This window comes from Canis lupus, chromosome 33 (assembly GCF_011100685.1).
Source record: "Canis lupus familiaris isolate Mischka breed German Shepherd chromosome 33, alternate assembly UU_Cfam_GSD_1.0, whole genome shotgun sequence".
In the NCBI taxonomy this organism is placed as follows: domain Eukaryota; kingdom Metazoa; phylum Chordata; class Mammalia; order Carnivora; family Canidae; genus Canis; species Canis lupus.
In genome coordinates, this window is record NC_049254.1 from 17,718,824 (window position 1) to 17,743,985 (window position 25,162).

Genomic DNA, 25,162 nt, shown 5'->3' on the forward strand with positions numbered 1-25,162 from the left:
GGGGACGGGAGGGGACGGGACTGGACGCGACGGCGCGGACGGGACGAGGGGGAGGGGCGGCCGGCGCCGACCGCGAGGGCAGGGCGCGCGCTGCCGGCCACCCAGGCAGGCGCGGCGGCGCGGGCCGCGAGGGAGGGCGGCGGGCGGGCGGCGGGCGGCGAGGGAGGGGGGAGGGCGGCGGGCGGCGAGGGAGGGGGGAGGGCGGCGGGCGGCGGGCGCACGCACACCCCTCGCCTCTCAGGCGCTGTCGGCTCCCCTCGGCGGCACTCGCGCCCCTTCCGGCTTCCCCGTCTCTCTCTCTCTCTCTCGCCGTAGCTCCGCCGCCACCTGGGCCTCACGTGACCCAGGACTCCCCGACACGTGACGCGAGAAAGGGCGCGCTGGGGCGGGCTCAGGACGCTCCTGCCCCTCCTCCCGGAAGCGGAACGCCGGGCGCGCGTGCGCACTGTGTGCCGGGGCCGCTCTCTCCCAGTCCGGACGTTATTATGCTTTTCGTTCCGGAATAGGAGGGTCGGGGGCCGAGGCTTTTTCGCCTTTCCTTCCTCCCCATGGCTTCCGCAGCTATGGACCTTAACAGCCGCTGCCGCCTCTGCGGAGCTGCATGGCCACTACCCCGGCTCTAGGACGTGCGCTCCTCTACCAGAAGCCCTACGGACGGACGGAGGTAACCTCAGGCGGCTGGCAGAGAAGTGCGCGTGCGTAGGAGGGGAGCGCGCGCCGCTCGAGATCGCCACTGCGCATGTGCGACCAGCGCCCCCCCCCCCCCCCCCCCCCCGAGGGAATCCTGCCTCCCTGCTTAGGGAGGCGCCTCTTAGGGCTCCACGCTGGAGCGCAGGTGGGCTGTCCGTCTCTCCCCGGCCTCCCAGGCCCGGGGCATCATCCCTGCTCTGGGAGGCCCTGGGCAAGTGACCCAGCCCAGAGCTTAGTTTCCTCAACATATCAAAAGACGATCTTCCAGCCCCTTGATTTCTGAGTTCTCTTTTTGCTTTCAGCACGAGTACAGATTCTCAGCTCTGATTTGTTTCAAATACTTGCATTTGGCTGCTTATTATTGTAACGAAATCTTTCCCAGCCAGCTCTTCCCCCCCGCCCCCCATCTTTCTAGGGAAGAGCTGCCGCCGAGGAGAGCGACAGAAATCTGAAAATCTCTTCCTCTGTAGCAAAGTTGCTAATAGGGATGGAAGTTGAAGCCGCTCCCTGCAGAATTGCGCGGTCCCCGAGTGTCGCTTGCTCACCTGCTACTTTGGGCAGCACTTAAGATCTGGCACTGCCGTTTCTTTGTGTCTCTCAGGTTGCCCCTCCTATCCAGTTGGGACTCTTTTTCATTCCCTCCCCACCCCCCTTCCCCATAGTTTGTCTTGTTCTCAATTTTCTTTTTTTTTTTTTTTAAGATTTTATTTATTTAATCATGAGAGAGAGAGAGAGAGAGGCAGAGACCCAGGCAGAGGGAGAAGCAGGCTTCACGCAGGGACCCCGACTTGGGACTCGATCCCGGGTCCCCAGGATCAGGCCCTGGGCCAAAGGCGGCGCTAAACCACTGAGCCACCCGGGCTGCCCAATTTTCTTGGTTTTGATAGAACTGTAGCCAGACATCTACAAAATACCTTTTCCATTCTTCACTTGTCCGTGATATTTGTGCTATGCTTTATCTGCCTGGAGCATTGCTCACCAAGATGTTCTTTTTAAGGCAATTAACAAACACTGCAATGGAAAGCAAGTGCTGTGGCCGCCCTGTGTTCTGCTCCTGGTCAACAATGTATACATTCCTGCTAGGCACCGTATTCATTGCCTTAAGTTCAAGTCGAATCCTACTGGTAAAATATTCGGCCAATGAAGGTAAGTTAAGACTTGGAATATATGAAGCACTTCCATGCAATCACACATCCTGCCTCCTGTCTTTGGTCTCCTTGCCTGTAAAATAGAATACCCTTTCAGGTACGCTGCTTCATGTAAACAATAAGGCATGTTTAAATTTGATTCTGTAACGCTTCATTCCTCCGCAAGAAAAATTTTTGAAACTGAGTGAAATTTGGGTTAGTCAAGTACAGCATCAAACCCTTTAGAGAACAGGTCTCAACATCTGACTATTGCATTAATCAACAGGTATCTTTGGGTCTGTAGCAGTATGTGTAATTATAAATTACTTTGAAATAGATACGTGGTCACTTGGCATTTGTGAGGTGTTGTCTTAATTACTACATCGGTGTGGTAGTAGAGGTTATTAGCTTTGAAATTATTAGCCAAAGAGGTATTTTTTTTTAAAAGAGAGCTTACTTGTGCACAGTGTGGGGGAGGGGCAGACGGAGAGGGAGAGAGAGAGAGAATCTTTTGTTTTTTTAAGATTTTATTTATTCACGAGAGACACAGGGAGAGAGGCAGAAACACAGGCAGAGGGAGAAGCAGGCTCCATGCAGGGAACCCGACATGGGACTCGATCCTGGGTCTCTAGGATCACGTCCTGGGATGAAGGCGGCACTAAACCTCTGAGCCACCCAGGCTGCCTTTTTTTTTTGGGGGGGGGGGAGCGAGAGAATCTTAACCAGGCTCCATGTTTGGTGCAGAGCCTAATGCAGCGCTTGATCTCATGATCCTGAGATCATGACCTGAACTGAAATCAAGAGTCAGACACTTAACCAGCTGAGCCACCCGGGCACCCCTTCTGGTGTTGTGTTTGTTTGTTTGTTTTATGTAAGAATTTAGTATTTAGATAAAGTTTAATTCTACAAAGCTGTGTTGAGAACCTCTTACTAGTTATTGAGGACACATAAAGTCATCACACCATGACCCTTAATGGTCTGCTTCGGGAGACAGATGTGTATATAAGTCTTTACTTCAGTTAACATTTATCTCTTGGGCACAAGGCCAAGTATTAGTAGCAGTGTTCAAAGTGTGTAAGACTTAGACATTGTTCTCAAGAACTCAGTTAATTAGGAAAGCCATACGTGTGAAACATCCTAAAAATACAGTAGAATAAACGCAGTTCTATACCAAAGACGCAGATAGGTTAGATGAGGAAGTGATATATTCTGTCTGGGAGACGATGACGTGGAGTGCAAAGGGATCCGGGAACACTTCCCTGATAGGGCGATGTTGATCCACAAGAGGACAGGTAGGCAGGGGTATTCAAAACAGAAGCAACAATCCATAGAAATGAATGGATACGTAAAGAAAAAAGGATGAATTGTAAGAATGTCTACTTTAGAATTACTGAGCAGAAAGTTTAAGGACTTGGAGGAAAAGGGCAAGAGGTCTTTGACCAGAGGGGAAAGTCATGATCAGATACCTAAGGACTTCATGTGCTAAGGAGCTGGGACTTTGACTTTATTCTCTACGCCTTAGAGTCTAGGGGATAGGGCATGCTTGAAGGATTGTAAACAAAGTGAGAGAGACTGTTACGGTAGCTGGTTAGAGTGTGGACTCAGAAGAGACTGGAGGCAAATTAGCCAGTCGGGATTATTGCAAATTCAAGCCACAGATGAAGACTAACCAAGGCTTTGGAGGTAGGGATAGAGATGAGAGGATAGATTCAAGAAATACTCTAAACATAGAAAAGACAGGACTCAGAGAATGTATTGAATGTGGAGATTAAAGGATGTGATATATTGGATAGTTCAAAAGTTTCTGATTTAGGATCCTAAGTAGATTGATTGATGGTGTTCTTAGCTAAGATGGAAGCTACTAGTAGGAAAAAGCAGGTTGGACAGAATTCAGAAAGATTACAGAATTTTAGTTAGGTACCTTCCATGAGGCCGGGAGCTATGTCCTTGTTCATTGCAATATTCTACGCTGTCTAGCAAATCACATATGTGAAGGAAATACCAATTAAATTTATAAATAGGAGGTAGTTATTTGTGTGGATATGTTTAGTGAGCATTAAATGTTCCAGGATACAGATTTGGAGACATTAATATTAAATTGACATTTAAACCATAGGAGCAGAACACACAGAATAAGAAAATAAGAGCCAAGGATAGAACTCCAAGGAATGCCAACATTTAAGAGCCATACCGACACTTAGATGTTAAGAATCATTAGAGAAATAAGAAAACTAAATGCTCATGACTTGTAGAAGGGAAGGAAATGAGTTTGGAGGCAAAGGAAATTGCACCATCAAATAAGATAGGGATTAAAACATGCCCTTTGGAATTAGTAATTAGAAGATGTTTGATAATCTCAGAGACTAGGAAGTTTGTATAAAGTGTTGGGATCAGAAACCAGATTGCTTGGGAATTAGCCCTGAATGGAAAGTGGGTAAAATGGAGATAATGAATGTTGATTCTATTTTAGGAAGAAAAAGAAAGTATGGTCACTAGGGCAGGGGTAGGATCTTAAATTTTATTTTTGGATGGGACAGTTTGAGCATACTTATGGGCCAAGGGGAGGAAACCAATTAATAGAATCCAGAGGAAGTATTTATTGGAGCAAAGTTCCTGAAGAGAAAGGAAAGTTTTAAAGGGAAGAATGGGTCATAGGGGGATCATGGCCCCTCTTTGGACTAAACAGATGGATAAGGATGGATGCGATGTAAATAAGGTATACGAGTGAGGGCAGAAGGTATGTGGAAGGAAGTCTGACGTGATGCTGAGTCATAGTTTGGGATCTACCATGACAGAAATAGAATTTAAAAATAAATGAATAAAAGCCAAAGTGAGTTCTCGAGCAGTGGCTAGAGTTTGAGAGTTGTAACCTGAAGCCCCCCTCATTCTTGTATGGATGTTTGCTCTTGTGTATTTCATAGAGCTCAGTGCAAAGTATTATTGGCAGATAGCAGAGTATGATTTCAGCCTAGCTTTAAGCTCAGAGAAGGGAACAGGAGATACTTTATCTAGGCTTCGAATGATGGAGAAAATATAACAGGCAAGTATTAAATTCAAGTGAACATTTATTAGATGTAGAATACTGTTACCTGCCAGTTATATGAAGATGACTAACATGGGCCTGTTCTCATAAGGAGCTTACGTTCTAAGGTTATGATATACACAGAAGAAGTAACTATAATACAGCATGATGAGTACTGTTATGAAGGTTTATAGGAAGTGCAACAAGATCCAAGATGAACAAAGAATTGACTATGCTTAGGTTGAGAAGGTCAAGGGAAACCACAGAAAAAAAGAAAAAAAATGTTCTGGATAGAAAGAATGTTGAACTGGCATTTTTCCCCTGTACTTGGCCAGTTTTAGTTTTTCATATCATGACCAAGGGAAACAAGCAAATGTTTCAAAAGCGGGGGAAATGCATTCCTTAAAATAGGACCTAATAAAGTTTATGTTTGTCCGTAGCAAAATTATACAGCAAGTTGTTTGTCAGCATTTGGAATAGACAGAGGTGATAACTAAGACCAAGGCATACTGACCTCACCTCATTTCCTAATTAAATTGACTTGTAAGTTAAGAACTATCTTCCCAACTTGTCAGTGGGTTTGGATATGTCAAATATTTCCTCTCAGCCCTAGAGGTAGCCAGAGCCCTGGGCAGTTGCCTCTTGCCTCTAATAACTTCCTTCTTTTACGCCAATGTGCTGTTTATCCCAGAGTGCCAAACAAATGCTGTTTTCTGTACATGCCAGGATGCGAAACAGACAGTGTACCTTGATTCTAGCAAATGACACAGGAGGAACCAGGCCTGGGTCCTAATTCAGCCAGATAAATTCATAGCTTTTGATGAGTCAGTCCCTGAGTGCTAATTAATGGTCAGTTTAAAAGTCCATCTCTAATGCCATACCCCAAAGAGGCCTCTTCCCCATATTTATCAGCAACTTGGATGAAAACATTAGAAGCCTATTTATCAAACTCAAGAATAATAAAACACTCAATGCGGTGGGGATAGTGAATTGATTAAAAAATCAATATTAGGTGAATTGATTAGAAAATCCAAGAGAAAACAAGCCAGCTGGATAAAGTTTTAAAACAGTTATAAAATATCAACTGCATATAAGCATTATATAGAACAAAATTTATAGTTAAAAAAATTTCTGTTACTTTTCAGAAAACAAGTATGATTATCTTCCAACTACCGTGAATGTGTGCTCAGAATTGGTGAAACTAGTTTTCTGTGTGCTTGTGTCATTCTGGGTTGTAAAGAAAGGTGAGTCTTGAAGTGGTACTCTATACTTGTTAAAAATGAGAGAGTCAAAACATTTTAGAACTAAAAGAAACGTTCGATGTTAGTCTAGCCCACTAATTTTATATATGAGGACACTAAGATACAAACGTAGGTATGATTACCCATGTTTTGCAAGTGGAGAAGCAGGATCAAAGAGAAAATGTTATGCAGTGGTGGGTAGGAGGGGGCAGGGCCAGGACTCCAACTCCTGTTTTCCTACTGTCTTGGCCATTGCTCCACTTCCTGTGTTGGGTCACATAGATAGTTAGTTTTTATTCAAATTTAGGATTTTCTAAATCACTGCTGTCTGATTTAATACGTAGCATATTGTAAAAACAGTCCTCATTTCCTACAGGGGAGGTAGTATAGTGGGTTAGAGGCAGAGACACAATGTTCTGGGGGAGATTATATTAACTTCTCTGAGTTCCAGTTTCATCAGTTATCAAGCAAGGATACCCATCCTTTCCTCACATCTAAAGCATCTGGCCGTTTGTGGCTCCTCACATGTACTATATATTCTTCACCTTGATTCCCCAATCATTAAGCCTTAGCTCTCCATTCTTTGATCTGCCTTCACATGTATGGTAAAGTAGAATTTAGAGTATTAAAGGTATTTTCCAGGAAGATTTCTTTTTATTCTTAAAAGTTTCTATTTGGTGGAATACATTTCTTAATCTCATGAAATTTATGCATTATTGGCAGAGCTTATACTTAAATTGTTTTCTATTTTTGCATGTTCTTTTACATTTTCTTGTTACAATACCTTTTCCTAAGTTTTTGGAAATCTAGAGATGGGATCATAACTCATACTGGGATTAGTAAAATTTAATTTTCTTTACTCCCATATATGTAAATTTTTACCTGGTAGCGTCTTTTCCCGGTCCCCTCTGGATTTATGCTGGGAATTTTTTTTTCTCTATATTCTAGCTTCTTGCTCTCTCTCCCTTGGCTTTAGGCTCTCATAGTAGTAAGGGAAACCGTAAGTATCCTGAGATGTTTTAAGTGATGTTTCAAGTTAACGGGAATTAGGTATTCCTGAGGGTGTTGCTGATTATCAGTTGAGCATGGTGGTAGGTTGAAGAGAGACAATAATGAAATCTTATATTGCCTTTGATTTCTTGAGGCTAATAGTCACTGATAAAAGCAAATTCATTAAGCCTCTTTCAAAGAATTATATCAGTAATCAAATACAACTTACTTCGTCTAAAAATATGGGCATTCTCATCAAGATCCTTTGTTTATTGTTGTCTGTCTTTCTTTAGAAGATCATCAAAGTAGAAACTTGAGATGTGCTTCCTGGAAGGAATTCTGTAATTTCATGAAGTGGTCCATTCCCGCCTTTCTTTATTTCCTGGATAATTTGATTGTCTTCTATGTCATTTCCTACCTTCAGCCTGTAAGTAATTATGATAGAAAACAGCTTTGGGAAAACGTAGAGAAATGAATCCCAGAACTAATCTTTTTTATCATTTTCATTGTCAGCGTTAGTTTCTCTTTGCCCTCAGTGGTCTTCCTGAGGTTTGACTAGAATCATCGGAATCATTGGAATACTGAATTACCACTCTGCTTGTCGCATTTTCTCGCTGTTAAATGTTGCTGAAGAAAGCTGTGCTGACTGTTTTGCAGGACTTGCCCCCTGGCAATGAGTGTGAAGTCATCTCTCGTTGTTTAACCTTAGTCAGTCTGCCTGTTTCCTAGCCGTCCTGTGGTCACCAACCTCTGTTAACTTCAGCATTCAGGACTTCCAAACAGGTGTCCACAATGAACTCAGAAAATCGTATACTCCGTGTACTACTATTTCCTATATCTACTTTCATGCGATATATGCATTCTGTTTGCATGACTTTTTTCCTGTTAGTCCTGTCATTTAAGCAGCAAGGTCTTTAGGGGTAGAAAATACATTCTCCCAGCTTTAAATGCTGTCTATAACTGATAATACTAGGGATGTTTCTTATCTCTCTTGGCATCCTCCATGCCAATTGAGAAATCATTAATAATCAGAATTAAAATTTGGTCTTCCTTTTTTCAGTACTACCGTGTGTTTTCCCCCTAATGTTTTATAAAATGAAAATTCTTGTTGCCATTGTTGCCAAAATGTGTTTTAAATTTCTTTAAAGAATAGATTTAGGCATTTTGATGATAAATAGGATTTTCATTGGCACTAGTTCTCTATGTGAAGCCTCTTAGATATAGCCAGATCCGCTTGGGAGTGGGACAAGAAAGAGGAACCAGTAGAGCACTAAGTAGAAAACAGGAATTTGATTCTTTTGCACAATTAGGAAGGTGTGTAACCAGGCAACCCCCAGCTAGTGTAAGTGTCAGTAGTCTGTCTGTAAAATAGGATAACGTTACCATACCAACCCAAGGCAGGAACCTGGGCCCTGTGATCACCTGAAGTTCCTTTCAGCTCTGTGATCCATGTTATTATTAGTAAGTACTTTGAACATAAGAATGTGTTCTCTCGTAAGTTCTTACTTCCACTTTGTTTTTCAGATCTGAGAATTCCTGTACCCAGCAACATGATTATTCACATCAATGAGTACATGTCTGTTGTATTTTATTTAAATTACCTCTATATTTATGTCCCTTTCCCACATCACCAATATGAAAGCAAATTGCAGCTTCCCTCTTCTTCCAGCTTATTTCCTTTCTCTTCCTTCCCCATTATGCACAACCACAGATATTACAAAATCAATCACATGGTATATTCTGTGTATTGCCATGCCCAAGTCTAGTTGGAAAGAATTAAATAGATAACACATGGAAGTTTTGGGGCAAAGAGCTCTGGTGCTTTGTTTATTCTGTGCTGTTGCTTGGAAAGCAGTTTTAGAATTCATGGGTCAGCCAGGCTGCTTGGTGTTAGATATGTGTGCACCATTATTGTGACTGATCAGAGCCACTGCCTACTCCCTCTTCCAGCCACTTACTTTCCCAATCAGCTCTTCATCTTCCCCTTACCCAGGGGTTTATAAACGTTCATCTCCGGAGGACATTGAGAAATCTTTAAAATAGTGCTTCCCATAAAAAATTCAGTGGGAAAACAACAATGTTGTGTTCTTGGAATTTTTGCTGGCTTTTATTGGGTTTATTCTTATTTCTTTAATTCACCAGCACATTAGCCATGTTTGCTGCTTATATAATACTATTGAAAAATACTCTTTGGAGTTTAGTCAATTTAAACTGACAGCAAGGAAAAAAGCAAAGTGAAGTCAATACGTAGGATTTGTTTTTAAAAATTGTTAAGGTTGTCAGATCCAATCATGGGGAGCAATGATGAAATTTCATACTTACCAGCCAAAATATATACATGTTCAGGCTAATATTCTCATATGTGAAATATGACTGAATGCACAAAAAGAGTCCTTTATAAAATCTGGCTAACACATTTCTAAGTGTTTAGAACAATATAAATAAAAGGACTATCCAATAGGAGTCTGGTATTGAATCACTGGTACAAAGTCACTGCAGTTCAGCCAGGAGAACTGATTAAATTCCTGCAATAGTAAAGATGTTTAAAAATCTGTACCTCAATTTTCTTAATGTATAAATGGGTCTAATAGTACTTGCCTTCCCTATACCTTTGGAAACAGTGTGAAAAGTAGCACTTGAGGAGCTTGAAAAAGATGCTTCATAAACAAGGTAGCTGTTATTTCTAGACCTGGACATTTCGAATTTCTAAGCATTTCCAGATCTGTACATACAGATTATTAAACTGAATTTAAAAATGTTTTTGAAGCCTGTACAATAATTTGGTCATATCTGCATAAATTTAACACCCAATAAAAATGGAATTTAATCCTCTAGTGAAATAGCTGCCCTGGTAACCTCTCAGGTTCTTGACCAAAAAGCTTTTTTTGTCAGGTAAACCAGCAAACTGGGAGATTTCTGAGGTCACTACTTTGTTTGGATTGTAACTCTATCTTCTTCTTCTTTCTAGGCCATGGCTGTTATCTTCTCAAATTTTAGCATTATAACAACAGCTCTTCTATTCAGGATAGTGCTGAAGTAAGTAACTTGCTCTGAAAGCATATATCATACTTTAAAACAGCGCAGCCTTATTTCAGATGATATACCCAGAGCACTGAACCCTCCAAGTCCCAGGGCCTGGATTTTATTCCTAACTGGCTTTGTGTTTTGGACAAAATTGTTTAACCCGTCTAGAAAGCAACTCCAGTGCTGGCCCGTCTAAATCTTTGCAACTAGATGTATGAAAAGTTTTTTTCTTACCATTTAAAAAAAAAAAAAAAAACAAGACAAAAGGTAATTGGCTTATTTTAATTTTTAGTGCCAAATTTTCAACAAAGAATTTGTGAGCCTTTTTTCCTCCGAGAATCTCTATACTTTGGTAGGGAACCAAGAAGGTCCTAAATATTGTTAATACATTTGTCATTTGTAGTTTGGAGATGATAAAGAGTGGTACATTCTCTATTAACTATTAACTATTCTCTATTAACTATTAGCTATTAACTATACTCATCTCAAATAGTTAATAATTATGCTCAAAGTGCATAATTTGAGCTCTGATAGGCAGAGGATTTTCATGAGGAATCTAGTCAAAATTACAATTAATAAGAATGATAGTTTTTTTTAACTTTTAAAAATATTGTCACCAGTGTTTCCTTTCTCCAAGAAGACCTTTGAATAAAATAAACATTTTTAGGTAAATAGGCTCTGCTGCCACACAAAGGCCAAAATGTTCTAAGGTAGAATGGGATCTGGGTACTTGACTCCAATTTATTTTGTTACTTGATGCTGATGATAAAAATAAAATTAACTTCTTGTTATATTTGTTGTGATTGTTTTTTTTTTAATTTTGTGTTCACTTTCCCTTTTAATTTCTTATTTCTCAATATGCCATGTCGTAATATGTGCTTTCATAATTTATGTGTACAAAAGGGTGAATGGCTTAGTACATAGATACTCAGTAAATATTTGTTGAATCCATGATGAATTCAGTACCTTAATTATATGGAGTTCTTGAAAGACTTTTTTTTACCCTGAGGAAGTCTTCAATTTAACTGTTGACATGAGAGAGGGGGGGAAAAATGAAAGTCATATTTCATCCAGGTTAAATGTTAGAGTGCACTGAAGTTTGCTTTGCATCAGGTTCTTCATTTTATTTATGAATTGTGACAATAATTCAACTATTCCAAAATGCTATTCCAAAAATGTTTGGAAGTCTTTAAAATCAACATAAAAGTCATCTTACAGGATAAAAAATTGACTTCTGAGAAATTAAACAGTAATATCTTTATATTGATTCCTCTCATAAAATTAGAGAGACATGTCCATGGAGAAAAAAATTGGCTCTGCCACATAATAAAAAGTTCATTATTTAATAAGAGAGTCTCATAAAGAGGTCTCAAACACATGTTGGGCTTTTCTAAATAAAAATTTTTTTCCCAGTGAAATGACAGCTTATGGGTACACATGGTATTTATATAATACATTATTATTATGTCAAAGTTACAGCTATTTAAAATTGAATTTACCAAAGCAAAAATATGCAAAGTATGTATTTCCAGGTTTAGAATTGGCCTATAGTTCTAGCTGTGCCCTTAATTGTATATAATATTTTTATTTATTTCTTTAATACACTGCAGAGCATGAGCTGAGGCTCAAAGGTCAGGTAGGGGGCCTCCCAGAAAGGCTTTATCCAGGGCTGGCCCGTTCGTTTGTAGGCACCAGGGAGGCAGGCTTTCAGCTGAACAGTGAGAAGATAGATAACACAGTAAGGGGATTCCTGGATGGCGCAGCGGTTTGGCGCCTGCCTTTGGCCCAGGGTGTGATCCTGGAGACCCGGGATCGAATCCCATGTCGGGCTCCCGGTGCATGGAGCCTGCTTCTCCCTCTGCCTGTGTCTCTGCCTCTCTCTCTCTCTCTCTGTGTGACTATCATAAATAAATAAAAATTATAAAAAATATTAAAAAAAAAAAAGATAACACAGTAAGGACTCCTCAGGGCCAACGGCTGAACCAAGGACCTTTCTTCTATCTAGACTTACCCCACAATAACCCTAGGAGGCAGAAGTTCTTGTCCCTGTTCATCAGTAGATTCATCCCAATCTGAGTCTGTGCACAGAACCACCGGGCATTTTGCAGCATTTAGGTGGCTTTGACCACAGGGGAGGGAGCATGTGGGGTGGCAGGATTTGAGGCAGAGGGACAAGTTCAAAGTCAACTGCCCCTTTCAGGGCAGAGAACTAGCACATGGCAGAGATGGCCCTGCTAAAGCATTAAGCATTTAACTGTTTGTATTAAGAAAGTTAATTTGTAGTGTAACCAAATCCAAATCTGGTTTTACTGTAAACTGAAAATGTTTGCTTTTAATACTATTAATTGTAATAAAATTAATTGTATTGTTGCTGGTTTTAATAATAACCTTGTTAGGAACTAAAGTTCCAAAAAGCTTTTTTACATATTTTTACTTTTAATATTCAGAGCAGTAAATTCTAGACCTGTGTTTGCTTTGTTGTAAATGTCTGTTTTGAATCCTTTGAAGTTAATTAAACAGACAATAAAATCACTCCATTTTTATTATTTTTACAGGCACTAACTTAGCTCCTACAGGGAATTTTAATTTGACTGATTCACAAATCATCACGAAAGCTACTTTTAGTAGTGCTAACAGAATATAATAAATCCAATACTGTCTTTTTATGAGAATGTCTTCCAAGTACTGTATTATCTATTAAGACATTTTAAATGTTGTTTGTTTGGCTTTCCTTATTCAGTCTTGCCCTTTGTGAACCACTTAATGGTCTTTTACCCTTAGCAATAAAATTTTGACTCAGGAGTAGCAGATTGAGTCTTACCGCATATTCTTAATGTTTTTTGCCATAAATAACTCATTTTACATTTTTTTAATTTAATTCATTTGACATGGTATATTATTAGTTTCAGAGGTAGATTCAGTGATTCCTTAATTGTATATAACACCCAGTACTCATTACATTATGTGCCCTCCTTAATGCCCATCACCCTGTTACCCACTCCTCCCACCTACATTTAGAATATTAAAGCTTTTGTCTTACACTTGACTTTAGCAGAGCCATCAAATACCTTTCTCCTATAGATAAAGAGTGTAAGTCTACACAGTCTAGGAAAAAAGTCCAGTGACTAATGCAAGAATAATTTGGAAAAATATGGAAGTGTGGTACAAAAAAATACATCAATCAAATGTCTTAATGGATGCTCTAGAGAAACCCCATATGAATGTGTAGATTTTGTTTTTTAAGTGTAGCTACTGGTCCACAGTGGAAACTGGTGACAGGCATTTTGCCTTGGAGTCTTACTGGTTTGCTCTTAAGGCATGGCAAAGTTGTATTATCTTGTTTAATTAGACTTTAGGAAATAGTAGTATCAACCTGAACATTGAGATCTGGGGGCAAAAGACAACAAGCACCTTCATCTAAAAAATATGTATAAATTTCTCTGATATCTTCAAAAGGAAGCTGTTTGGGAAAAAATGAAAAACATTTTGATACATGATGGGTGTCTTAGAAGTTATAATAACATTTAGTTACTCTCCAAATCAGCAGAAAAATAAAAGTGCCACTCACTGGCACGAGCATTGCTCCAAAATCATTCACTTGATAATTCTGGTCACTGTGCTACTAAGAAATATGTACAGTTTTTTTTTTTTTTTAAAGTCCTGTGAGTCTTTCCACTTCATTATTTTCATGTTCTGTCCTGTTTTACTATCACCAAAATGGTAGAGATGCTCTTATCTGACAGAATTTGAAATTAATTGTCAGTTATTAGGAAAATTCAAAGTGATCAATCACTAAAACAACAAGATACTTTAAACAGCTTAAAATGTAAATGTCCGTTCATTCTTTTGAAGGACTCAGGCCTTTGAGAATTTGTGAGATTTACTAATTGGGAGTTTTTTGGCGTCTTTCTTGAAGCTACATTCATTATACATCATCCATGCTTTCTGGTTTCAGTTTCTTTAAAGTAGAGCAAGTTCTTAAAAAAATATTTTTAAAGTAGATTATTGTAGATTTTTATTATTTATTTTCTAATCTTAAAATTAGCTCATCTGTACCCAGTTTGATGGCAGATTATCTTGGAAGTAATTTTTGCCTTTAAATAGTCTTCCCAAAGCAACTTTTCATAAAAACAGCAGTCCTTTTCTTTTGCTCATAATTTATCATTTATGTAATCATTAAAATATCTAATTACAATAATGAGGTCACCTGGCAAAAACACAGTTAGGAACAGAGACTCTTTGTGAGCAAGCAGTTCATTTGGGAGCAGAAGCCCTCAGATAGAATAGCCTTCTAGCTGTAAGCACTCAGTTTCAAAGGTGGATATTACTATCCTTTATTCATCGAAAAAGTTTTTTTTTTTTTTTTTTAAGATTTTACGTATTTATTCATGAGAGACACACAAAGAGGCAGAGACACAGGCAGAGGGAGAAGCAGGTTCCCTGCAAGGAGCCCGATGTGGGACTGGATCCCACATCCCGGGATCATGTCCTGAGCCAGAGGCAGACGTTCAACCACTGAGCCACTCAGGCGTCCCGAAAAAGTTTTATTCTAAGTGTTCATTTCTCATTTAATATTAACAAAGAAAAATTAATATCCCAAACTTTTGAGATAGATTTGGCTCTAGTAAGTATTTAGACATATGATTTGCCTATCTAGGAGAAGAAATGAGACCATCATGATTTCCAGCTCAAATCGTTTCTTACCTCTGTCAAAGGATTTCTTGTAATTTCTATCTTATTACTAATAACTTGAGCCCTTTTAATGCAGAATTAACTCACCAGGAATGTGAGAGTGTATGTTCTTGCCTTGTTTGTAAATCTATATCACAAATTTCTGATATTTTTTTAAAGCTATATACAATGAAGAAAATGTTGACAAAATAAGTTTAAACCTTTTATGTTAAAGTTACTGTGCAGTGTGACAAGTTAGTTGCTTTTTTTTTTGTCTTTATTATACTGAAATTAAATGAACATTTATACTAAAAAAAAATCCAAATGGTTTACAAATTATTTACTGGGGCAGTGGAGAAATCAGTTAGGTGAGTTTCTACCAGTTGTATCCACTAAACTGTGAGAAGCAAATTCTTTCATGAATTGTCATTTATAAGAGCACCTATCAGCTGACTTTATGGGATAATTTATTAAGCTTTATTTTCTTTGCTGAAAATCTACCATTTTCAGCCTAACCCTTAATAATTTTTACCTTCTTCTGGATCATTATGTTGAATGAACAATGTTTACAGTAGTACTGATTAACTTGTTTAAGACTTTAATTTTATTCTTTTTTTCTCAATGTCAGCATTAGTGGAAAATCTATAGCTCTCAGAATGGAAAACTTCTAAAGGAATTATAGTTATATTATTACCTTATTTGTCTTAATATCCAATAATTGGTTATATAATGGTTTTTATAAATTGGGCATATACTTTTTAAAAAATTATTTGATTGATTGATTGATTGATTTATGAGACAGAGAGAGAGTGGCAGAGACACAGGCAGAGGGAGAGGCAGGCTCCATGCAGGGAGCCTGATGTAGGACTCAATCCTCGGTGTCCAGGATCACGCCCTGGGCTGAAGGTGGCGCTAAACCGCTGAGCCACCCGGGCTGCCCATCATATACTTTTCATGTCTCTTTTCTATTTCCAGTCAATTTGCTTTCTACCACTTACCGCATACCAGCTACACCTGTAGAAATTTATGTAATTAGTACATAGTTTCTGACCTCCTGTCATAGTAGCCTCATAACTAAATGCTAGGTCTGGTTGTTTGAAAGTGCATACATGAGAAGGCATGATAGGGTGCACGTGCGTGCTGCTGTCTAGGTTTGTGTGCATTTATCAATTTCAATCCATGACGCTCTGTGAAAGCATTAGTGATATCAGATACCTCTTCCTGTATATATGCTCCTTGGGAACTCATTCTCCTTAAACATTATGCCTTAGAGGTGCATTGGTCCAAAAAGAAGACATGCACACCATGGTTCAGATTCCCTCCTTGCTTTTTCATAAATACATGACCTTAAGAAAGGGAAGTCTGTTAACCTCTCAGAGCACTGTTTTCTTCCTTAGAACAGAAATTGCCCAACCCATAGAAGGTATCCAGTAGATGCTCCAAAAGTCTTAAAACTTCCATTTCTTACCTGGTGCTTTACACTTCTTCCTTTACTTATGTTCTCTCTGTGTGTGTTCCCTCTTCATCTGACTAATTCATCTTTAAACTTGAAGATTTGTTCCCCCTATCTACCCCAACCTGTGTCAGCTACTCCGCTATCCTTAGTCAACATTGTACATTTGTTGTCTTTGTATAGACTTCCCTCTGGCTGGATATATCACCAACTACCTTTTCACATGGCAGATTCCAGTTTATTTTTTATGTTTCACTTCAAGGGTCATTTTTTTTTCTTTGAAACAATACCCGACTCCATTTATGGACTCAAGGGTTCCTTCCTTATTGTGACCTAATGGTTCTATGTATCACTTGTCACATATTATGTTTGCATTATTTAGTTTCATGGCTTTTCCCCTATTAAAGTGTAAATTCCTTGAGGATGGAGATCAAGTCTTATCTCCCCGGGCACATAGTAACCTGGCACATAGTAGTTGCTTATTTAAATGTCTTTTGAACTGAATGAATCCACAGAACAGATTGACAATATGTTTGTCTTCTATATCACACAAGTTTGTGGTTTGTGTTTAGGCAAAATAAGTAAAGAGATAAAGCATTGTTAAGACTTTGTAAACTGAAACACTAAAAATATTCTTTTCCGTGCTATCCCAACCAGTAGTTTGCTATAAAATGCTTTATGATTAGGCCATGGATCTAAGAGCAGCCTCCCTCCTTAAATAGTTTTTGGGTCACAAACACCTTTGAAATTTGACAGAGCTTTGAAGAGTCTATGGGATTGATGGGGGTGGGGCTGGGAAATCACCTGTATAGAAGAATTGGCACTCACTGCAAGGATTCGCCAATTTCTAAAGCTCCAAATTCATGTTCGTGGAAATCGGATTGAGAATCTCTGCCATAACTTACCTCATAGCAAGACAAAAAGTTACTGTCACAAAGATCTAAGATCAGCTCTGGAGGCAAAAAGGAGACTTAGTTAAATCTAAAGTTAAAAGGAAACTTACAATGAGGTGAAATGACTGAATGGCATTAAAGGGCAATTATTACAGGGGTAAATAAAAAAATACCAAGCTTAAGAAGCAGAGACACCAACAGGTTTCCTTTGAACTTGAATCAGGAAGGGGAGCAAAAACAGTCTAGTTTATTCAACCAAGTACTTCAAGTGTCTGAGTTTTCAGTAGAAAGTCGACAGGGCAAAGGGAGGGAGGGAAACAGTAGTAAAATCTTGTTCTTCCTCTTTGAACAGGAGGCATCTAAGTTGGATACAATGGGCTTCCCTCCTGATTCTGTTCCTGTCCATTGTGGCTCTCACTGCTGGGACCGAAACGTCCCAGCATAACCTGGCAGGGCATGGATTTCATCACGATGCCTTCTTCAGCCCATCCAATTCCTGCCTTCTTTTCAGAAGTGAGTGTCCCAGAAAAGACAACTGCACGGAAAAGGCATGGACTTTTCCTGAAGCTAAGTGGAACGCCACAGCCATGGTTTTTAGCCACATCCGTCTCGGCTTGGGCCATGTGCTGATCATCGTCCAGTGTTTTATTTCTTCAATGGCCAACATCTATAATGAAAAGATACTGAAGGAAGGGAACCAGCTCACCGAAAGCATCTTCATACAGAACAGCAAACTCTATTTCTTTGGCATCCTTTTTAATGGACTGACGCTGGGCCTTCAGGGCAGTAACCGTAATCAGATTAAGAACTGCGGGGTTTTCTATGGCCACAATGTGTTTTCAGTTGCTCTTATTTTTGTGACTGCATTCCAGGGCCTCTCCGTGGCTTTTATCCTGAAGTTCCTGGATAACATGTTCCATGTCTTGATGGCCCAGGTCACCACTGTCATCATCACAACAGTGTCTGTGCTGGTCTTTGACTTCAGGCCCTCCCTAGAATTTTTCTTAGAAGCTCCCTCAGTTCTTCTCTCCATATTTATTTACAAAGCCAGCAAGCCTCAAGGTCTGGAATATGCACCTAGGCAAGAAAGAGTCCGAGATCTAGGTGGCAGTCTTTGGGAGCGCTCCTCTGGGGTAAGTTTGGGAGGATGCTGCCTTTTGCCTATTCTTCCTAAATTCGACACATGGTTACACAAGGAGAGAAATCAGTCAGTGCTTATTTTATCAAAGGATGCATTGGATTTCTGTGACTTTTAAAAATTATTCAACTAACATTCACTGGGCTTTACATGTTCAAGGGCTTGTGATAATGCTGTTAGGGGTGGAGAAAAAATATAAATCACAGTCTCAAGGACCTTCTGTGTTAGTTGTATCTTAGAATATTATAAAGCCACAGAGCTGGGAGATGTCCCACAGGTTACCCTGGCCAGTCTTTCTGGTTTGGTAAATAAATAAACAGACTCAGACTACATGGGTTATAGAAAGGATGTAAAAAGATACTAAACCCATGAGGTCTGATCCCTAGTGCATTACTCTTTCCACTCCACCATCATCAGGAAAATATACCTCATTCATAAGAAAAGTTGATCTTTGATATTAGTAAGTCTTGTTAAATATAAATGGAAGGCCTGGCTCCTTGATTTTCCCTGAGTTAAAACCCCAGTGTGCCAGAAGGCTAGGTCTTACCTCATTAAGAAGGTGATTTTTGAAAAGGGTCTTCATGAGTAAGAGAAAAATATTTCCTAGAAAAATACTTATGCAGTGACCCTGGATAAGTATTATTTTGCAAGTTCCTTATAATTCTTTTCTTTTTCTTAAAGATTTTATTTATTTATTCATGAGAGACACAGAGAAAGGCAGAGACACAGGCAGAGGGAGAAGCAGGCTCCTTGCAGGGAGCCCGATTGCGGGACTAGATCCTGGGACTCCAGGATCACGACCTGGGCCGAAGGCAGGCACTCAACTGCTGAGCCACCCAGGTGTCCCTCTAACTAGCTTTAAATTTACAATTTTCATGAACACACAAAATATTAAGTACTTAGCAAAATGAACATTTCTCTTTGGGAAAATCTCTTGCCTATTCGTAGTAGAGCTTTCCATCAGTGATGTCTCTGAAGTGGTGATACAGCAGATTCTTAAGATGAAAAAATTATTAAAAGGGTGAGTCCCAAATACCCTGATCTTGGCCAGAGTATAATTTCAAAAGTCCTGTATTCTTTTCCAGTGGTCTGATAACACTGCTTGCCCTACTTTTCAGGTAAAAAAATATATATACAGATTTAGGTAATGACCTAGTTTATACTTTCTCAAACCACTAGTTATTTCCCTTCAAGAACAGCAGAGGGTGCTCCTTACTGCATTCCTGTTAACTTTGGAATTCAAGTACTGAGATGTATATCGATTTTTTTGTAATCTCATTATGTGTCTAAAATTCACTTTCTAAGAACATGAGTAGTTATTTAATTTCATTTGACTAGATTATAGTTGTAGTTTAGTGAAATAAATTTGTCAGTGTTTCTCCTTAGTAATCATTAAAAATTACACATTTCTAGGTTTGTTGTAATTACTGATTTCATCTTTCTTTTAGGATGGAGAAGAACTGGAGAGACTTACCAAACCGAAAAGTGACATTGAATCAGATGAAGATACTTTTTAATTGGTACCGAAATGATTGACAACTCTCAGAAACCCTTATTTTCACATTTTCAGCATGTGTGATGTTTATCTTTTCACTTTGATAAACAAGAACATTTCTCAAGCATAATAACTGTTTGCATATATCTAACCACTCCCTGAATAGTTCCATCCAAGGCTTAGAGTCCGCAAAGGCTAAAATGTTCTAAGGAACTGATGGGAGTAATAGTCTGGAGACTGCATTAATGGTACTTGGTAAGTCGACAAGACACTTCCCACATTATTTCCCTTCTCCTCCAGGGTTCCAAAAACTCATAATAATCATGTTGACTCTACCCTATAAATACACAAATAGCGATCGGTTTGCCAGATATTCATAATTATGTAGTTCCATTCTGCATGCTAAAGTCTTCCCTTACATATCATTATAAATATCCTCCAGGTTGTACCTTGAATTTTGAAACCCTGGAGATACTCACTTTACAGTTAAAAAGCAATGTGACTCTTTCTAAAAAATTTGACCGAAGGACTTTACCATCTGGCTACAACATTGATTTGAGGGCAGTGTAGTCTGTGCCAGATGTTTTGACAAAGAAGCAATTTTTCAGAAACAAAAGTGTTAGAATTTTAATTTTCAGAAATTCATAGAGAATATGATTTTCACTGATTATCTTTTGATGTTTTTCTGCACAAATAAGCTTCAATTTAGGTAAAAGTTGGTTCCCAATTACCACGATTCTCACTTGGATTTAAATCATTTAAGTAAGCCACGATGGACTTTTTTTCTCCTGGGTTTTACCTCATTACTTTTGGAGTATTTTAGGGATCTATTGAGTCATTTCATTGTATTAGTTATTAACTAGAACTTAAGATTGTTGTGTATCTCACTATCATACCCTGTTACTAAGAATTGAGGCATTGGCTTAAGACTGTCAGTAAGATTAATGCCTAAGAGTTCTCTTAAAAGGATCCCTTTGCAAACAAATGCCTTTCATTGAAATATGGGTACTCTTACTCTAAAATGAGGAAACATAACAAAGTACAGTAATTATATTGACGCTTCAATGCATGATATTTTTTTAGGTATTTTTGCATGCTGCCAATTAAGTATGAGGTAGAGAAGTCAGGTGATAGATAATTTAAAAGTGAGAAAACAGAAGTGACTTACCCAAGGTCATGCAGCTGGATTATGATAGGACAGGCCTAGTTTATAACCTGTATGTTTACAAAGCACTACACTGTAAATGTGAACTATAAGATGTCATCTTCATGTACTCTGTATATCTTTTCTTTTCCCTGATTTTCATGCAGATGAGCATGTGATAATACTGTAAATAATCCATCTGTGATACCTGGAATAATATGACAGGCAAAAGTTGGTGGAAATATATAAATAAAATAATTATTAAACCTTTATCTTGAGTTATCACTGTCATGTGAGATGGGACGCAGAGTTCTTTTTCATTTTCATTTAAAAAAAATGGAGCAAAGCAAGAAATCCAAGCAACTTTTGAAATTTTATTTTTCAGTAGATCTTGACTTCTGAGAATAGAGAAACTGTTCACCTTATCATACGTATAGCCCTCCATGTTGTGAAAGAGGGAGATTACATTAATATGGCAATTCACATTAAAGGAAAGAAAATCAGGTATAGAAAGACCTCACTTTTAGGAAAAATGTAAAATAATCTATCTTTTTTTTTTAATTTTTATTTATTTATGATAGTCACACAGAGAGAGAGAGAGAGAGAGAGGCAGAGACATAGGCAGAGGGAGAAGCAGGCTCCATGAACCGGGAGCCCGACGTGGGATTCGATCCCAGGTATCCAAGATCGCGCCCTGGGCCAAAGGCAGGCACCAAACCGCTGCGCCACCCAGGGATCCCTAAAATAATCTATCTTATGGAACAGAAAAAATTACAGTATTATTGGCAAAGGTATTGCCTACACTAAATACATTACATAAAATGGATTTTACTACTTCGTGGAGCTTGATTTTCTTATTTACAATGACTTTATCTGTAATTACAGGTTTACTTGTGTTAATTGACCACTTAATAGGATAAAAAGAAGTAAAATGTAAAGTTCTGATGTGGGTGTGCTGCAATACTTTGCGGGCACTGGTGCTTTAAAAAGGAGAATAACTAACTGGAAGGTCAGAGGTCCTGAAACCATAGTTTATCACCTCAGGTGCTCTTGGAGACAGTGTATAACCTGGGGAGAAGAACAATTGTCATGTGGAAAAAGTAGTTTTTTCTACTCCAAAGAACCAAAGTGTAGTGAAAATTTTAGGGTGATGGTTACTCTTTCCTTACAAGTGAGACCCTCCTGACAAATGATTCTTTTCAACAGTAGAAAAGGTCCTCCTGCAGAGTGGTAGAGAGTAGTAGTGAATTCTCAATTACTAAAGTTTTCAGGGAGAGACTGTACCATCAGGATGTTTTAGAAGAGATTCCTTCATTGGTATAGAAGTTGGCCTAAGTGATTTCTGAAGGCCCTTCTTATTTTTAGATGCTCTGTTAAGCATCTAAAACTTCTATAACTGATGTGCTAAATCTGTTTGCTTCACAGCTTCCAAATAGCCTTTGATTGGGCCACGGGTATGGCCTGCAGTGACCTGCTTCCAGCTCTTTCACTGGCCCCAGGACCAAACTTAGGTCCAGCAATGTGCCTAATCCTGAGGGGAAGCAGGATGTGGATGCTGCTTGTAGAGGGAAAGACGGCCTAGACCCAGGATCCCAGATCCTTGGCCAGCTGTGTCCTGCTGCATAGAGTCCACATGCAGAGGAGACTCAGGGCCAGATTATTTTGTTTACAACTCTTAAGGCTTGCCTCAATCCCCATGTGGAAATCCCATTGCATATGAGTTGGATTAGACTGGAGCTGCAGGGAATCCCTTCAATTTTCTGAACAGACCTAACAGGCTTGACCCAAGACAGCCCAGGTTCCTCCTTGGCTCTTCTCCCTTATATGTAAATCTTGATTTTCCCCACCAACTCTTGCCACTCCAATGTGAAGAGGCAGAGAAAGCCAAACTCAAAGGAAAGACAGTGGTTCTCCTTCTCTGACACTTAGAGCTGACTTTCTGAAATTGAGTAATGTATATTCCTCTTTTAAGAGAAAATTTTTTTTCTCACAGATCTCAACTTTGACCTTTTTCTCCTTTGCTGTTATATAAATTCATACAAACATAATATGAAGTATAAACTTTTTTGCTCATAGTTTATATGAAAACCAAAACAAATTTGCAAATTAAAATAGGAACGTAGCTATAAAGCAATAAACTTCCAATTCAAATATGAGTTTAATGAGAAGGGGTTGTTTTGCTCGAATAAAATCACAATAAAGCCCTTTAACCTGCAGAACATTTGCCCTCTTTTGCTATTTTACTTGCTTCAAGCACCATCCTGTCTCTGCCAAGATAAAAACCTGCTGACATTGCCAGTAATGCATTTAATCCTGCCGGGATTTATCAACCCATGTCCCTGACAATCCCATACGGATGTGGTGTGGGTCAAGCTGCCAACTCCCATTGGCCTCGGTGCCCTGGAAAGATTTTTAAAACGTCAGCTTTATGTGTTCCCTAAAGTTTTGAAAGAACTCACCAATAGAATTGCCTCAGCTTGGCATTTTTTGAGTACTCACCCCCCACCCCCCCAACATTTTCTATTTATCCTTTGTCCTCTTCTGGGTCTACTTTGTCACTTATATTTTGCTAAAAGATCATCCAGATTTTCAAATTTATTTGCATAGGAATTTTTGAATCAGTCTCATAATTCTTTTAATTTTCTGTAACTATAGTTCTATATTCTTAATTTTGTGTGTGAATGGCTTCTGTATTTTCTTAAAATAAGTTAACAAGCAGTTTATAATCTTTATTTTATTGAAGTTTGTGTTCCATTTTTCTAAGATTTGTTTTATGTTCTTTTTCCATCTTATGTACTTGAAATACATTTATTTCCTTTCTTGTTTGTTAATGAGCATTTTTATAACTAGTAGAAACATTTCCTGGCATAAATGCATATTAGGCCAACCCCCACAGACCTTAAAATATGGTATTATTATTTTCAAACTAGTCTGTTTTGAGTCAAGAATTGTGGGGTTGAGGTTTCTATTCATACTTTCGTTAATTTCTGGTTTCATACATTTAGTTAGAAAATGAGATCTGTATTCTTTCTATGGTTGTTTGCATGTTTTTATTGAATTACTAAGTGTAGTTTGGCTGGTCCTTCAGTACACAATAACTTTTTTTGAGAAAGTTGGTATTGGTTTGTTATTTTGAGCCAGTCTGAGAGTTTCTTGTAGTATTTGACATTTATTCTACTTCTCTTTCTAATCCATTTCATCACTAGTAATTACTTTTACATTTAAAAAAGCAAATTTAGAACCTTATTTATAAACTTAGCAATTTGAAAAATTAAAATATAGTCATCAACTCCTTTCACTGAGATGAGGAACTTAGGATATTTCCTCCCAACTCTCAGTTTTCTTCTAATAAGCTTGAGGATTTTATCCAGGTTTGCTATACTGCATCTTGTCTTCTCTAAGACTCCTATGTTTTCACATTACCATTTCTGAAACTGGAATACCTTTAGCAATGGCAGGTTAAAATGACTGCTGCTTTGTGGTGTAATAATGAAGTTGTCTTTGCTTGCACATACAGGCATTTGGTGTGACTGGACAACGTTTCAGTCAACAAACCACTTAAAAACCATTTGAGGAGAGGGGTGCCAGGGTGCCTCAGTTGGTTAAGCATCAACTCTTGATTTCAGCTCAGATCATACTCTCAGGGTTGTGAGAGCGAGCCCCATGTAGGGTCTGTGCTGGGTGTGGAGCCCATTTAAGATTCTCTCTCTTCCTCTGCACCCTCCTCCCTGCCCCCCTCAAAAAACCCAAACCATTTGAGGAGAGCATAAGAGTCCTGTTGTTGCCTGAAAATCTTGCAATGAGACCTCCCAGTAAGATCAGGAACATACCAGCATTACATTTTACAAATTGAGTGTCAATAGCTTGAAAGTTTTTAAAAACCCTGGAGACAGAGAAACTTAAGAAATGCTACATCATGATCAGTTCTCTCAAGGGCACAGAGAACTCTGGAAACCTCAGACATCTGCAGCTCTGCGCCAGAATGTTATTCAAAAGATTTTTGGCTCAAAATGGAAAGGTGTTTTAGAAATAGCTTAATTAATTTATTTAACTTCCAGTTTCCCTTTTTGTGTAACCAGAAAATGGTAGGTATGTCTTTAAGAGTTCTTTAAAGAAATATAAAGTAAAAATTCTAAGTCACAAAAAATATGTTTAATTGAGAGTGTCCTTTCTTAGTGAGGACATAAAATAGTGATTGATACCTTTCGGAATTAATGCTGCCATAGACATGGTGAAATTTGGAAGTTCATTCAGTTTTTGTTCCTTGTTATATA

The 25,162-nt window shown here is 38.8% G+C and overlaps 1 protein-coding gene across 8 annotated transcripts in view; it reads left to right on the forward strand.

Moving 5' to 3' along the window:
* The first annotated feature begins 194 nt into the window (after positions 1–194).
* Positions 195–25,162, forward strand: part of SLC35A5 (solute carrier family 35 member A5) — a 35,976-nt gene continuing 11,008 nt past the window's right edge. For 3 of the 8 annotated variants that reach the window (XR_005383320.1, XR_005383319.1, XR_005383318.1), the window contains exons 1-7: positions 195–664; positions 1,688–1,836; positions 5,985–6,083; positions 7,364–7,497; positions 10,039–10,106; positions 17,464–18,244; positions 19,698–19,999. Coding sequence is in view for 1 of the 8 variants with exons in the window: in XM_038582813.1 (XP_038438741.1) it covers positions 1,707–1,836; positions 5,985–6,083; positions 7,364–7,497; positions 10,039–10,106; positions 17,464–18,244; positions 19,698–19,766 (1,281 nt within the window). In the remaining 7 variants the exon portion in view is untranslated. Of the gene's footprint in view, positions 665–1,687; positions 1,837–5,984; positions 6,084–7,363; positions 7,498–10,038; positions 10,107–17,463; positions 18,245–19,697; positions 21,161–21,469; positions 21,566–25,162 lie in introns of those variants that run through there. The other 5 variants (XR_005383321.1, XR_005383322.1, XM_038582813.1 and 2 more) reach the window with 5 other exon arrangements.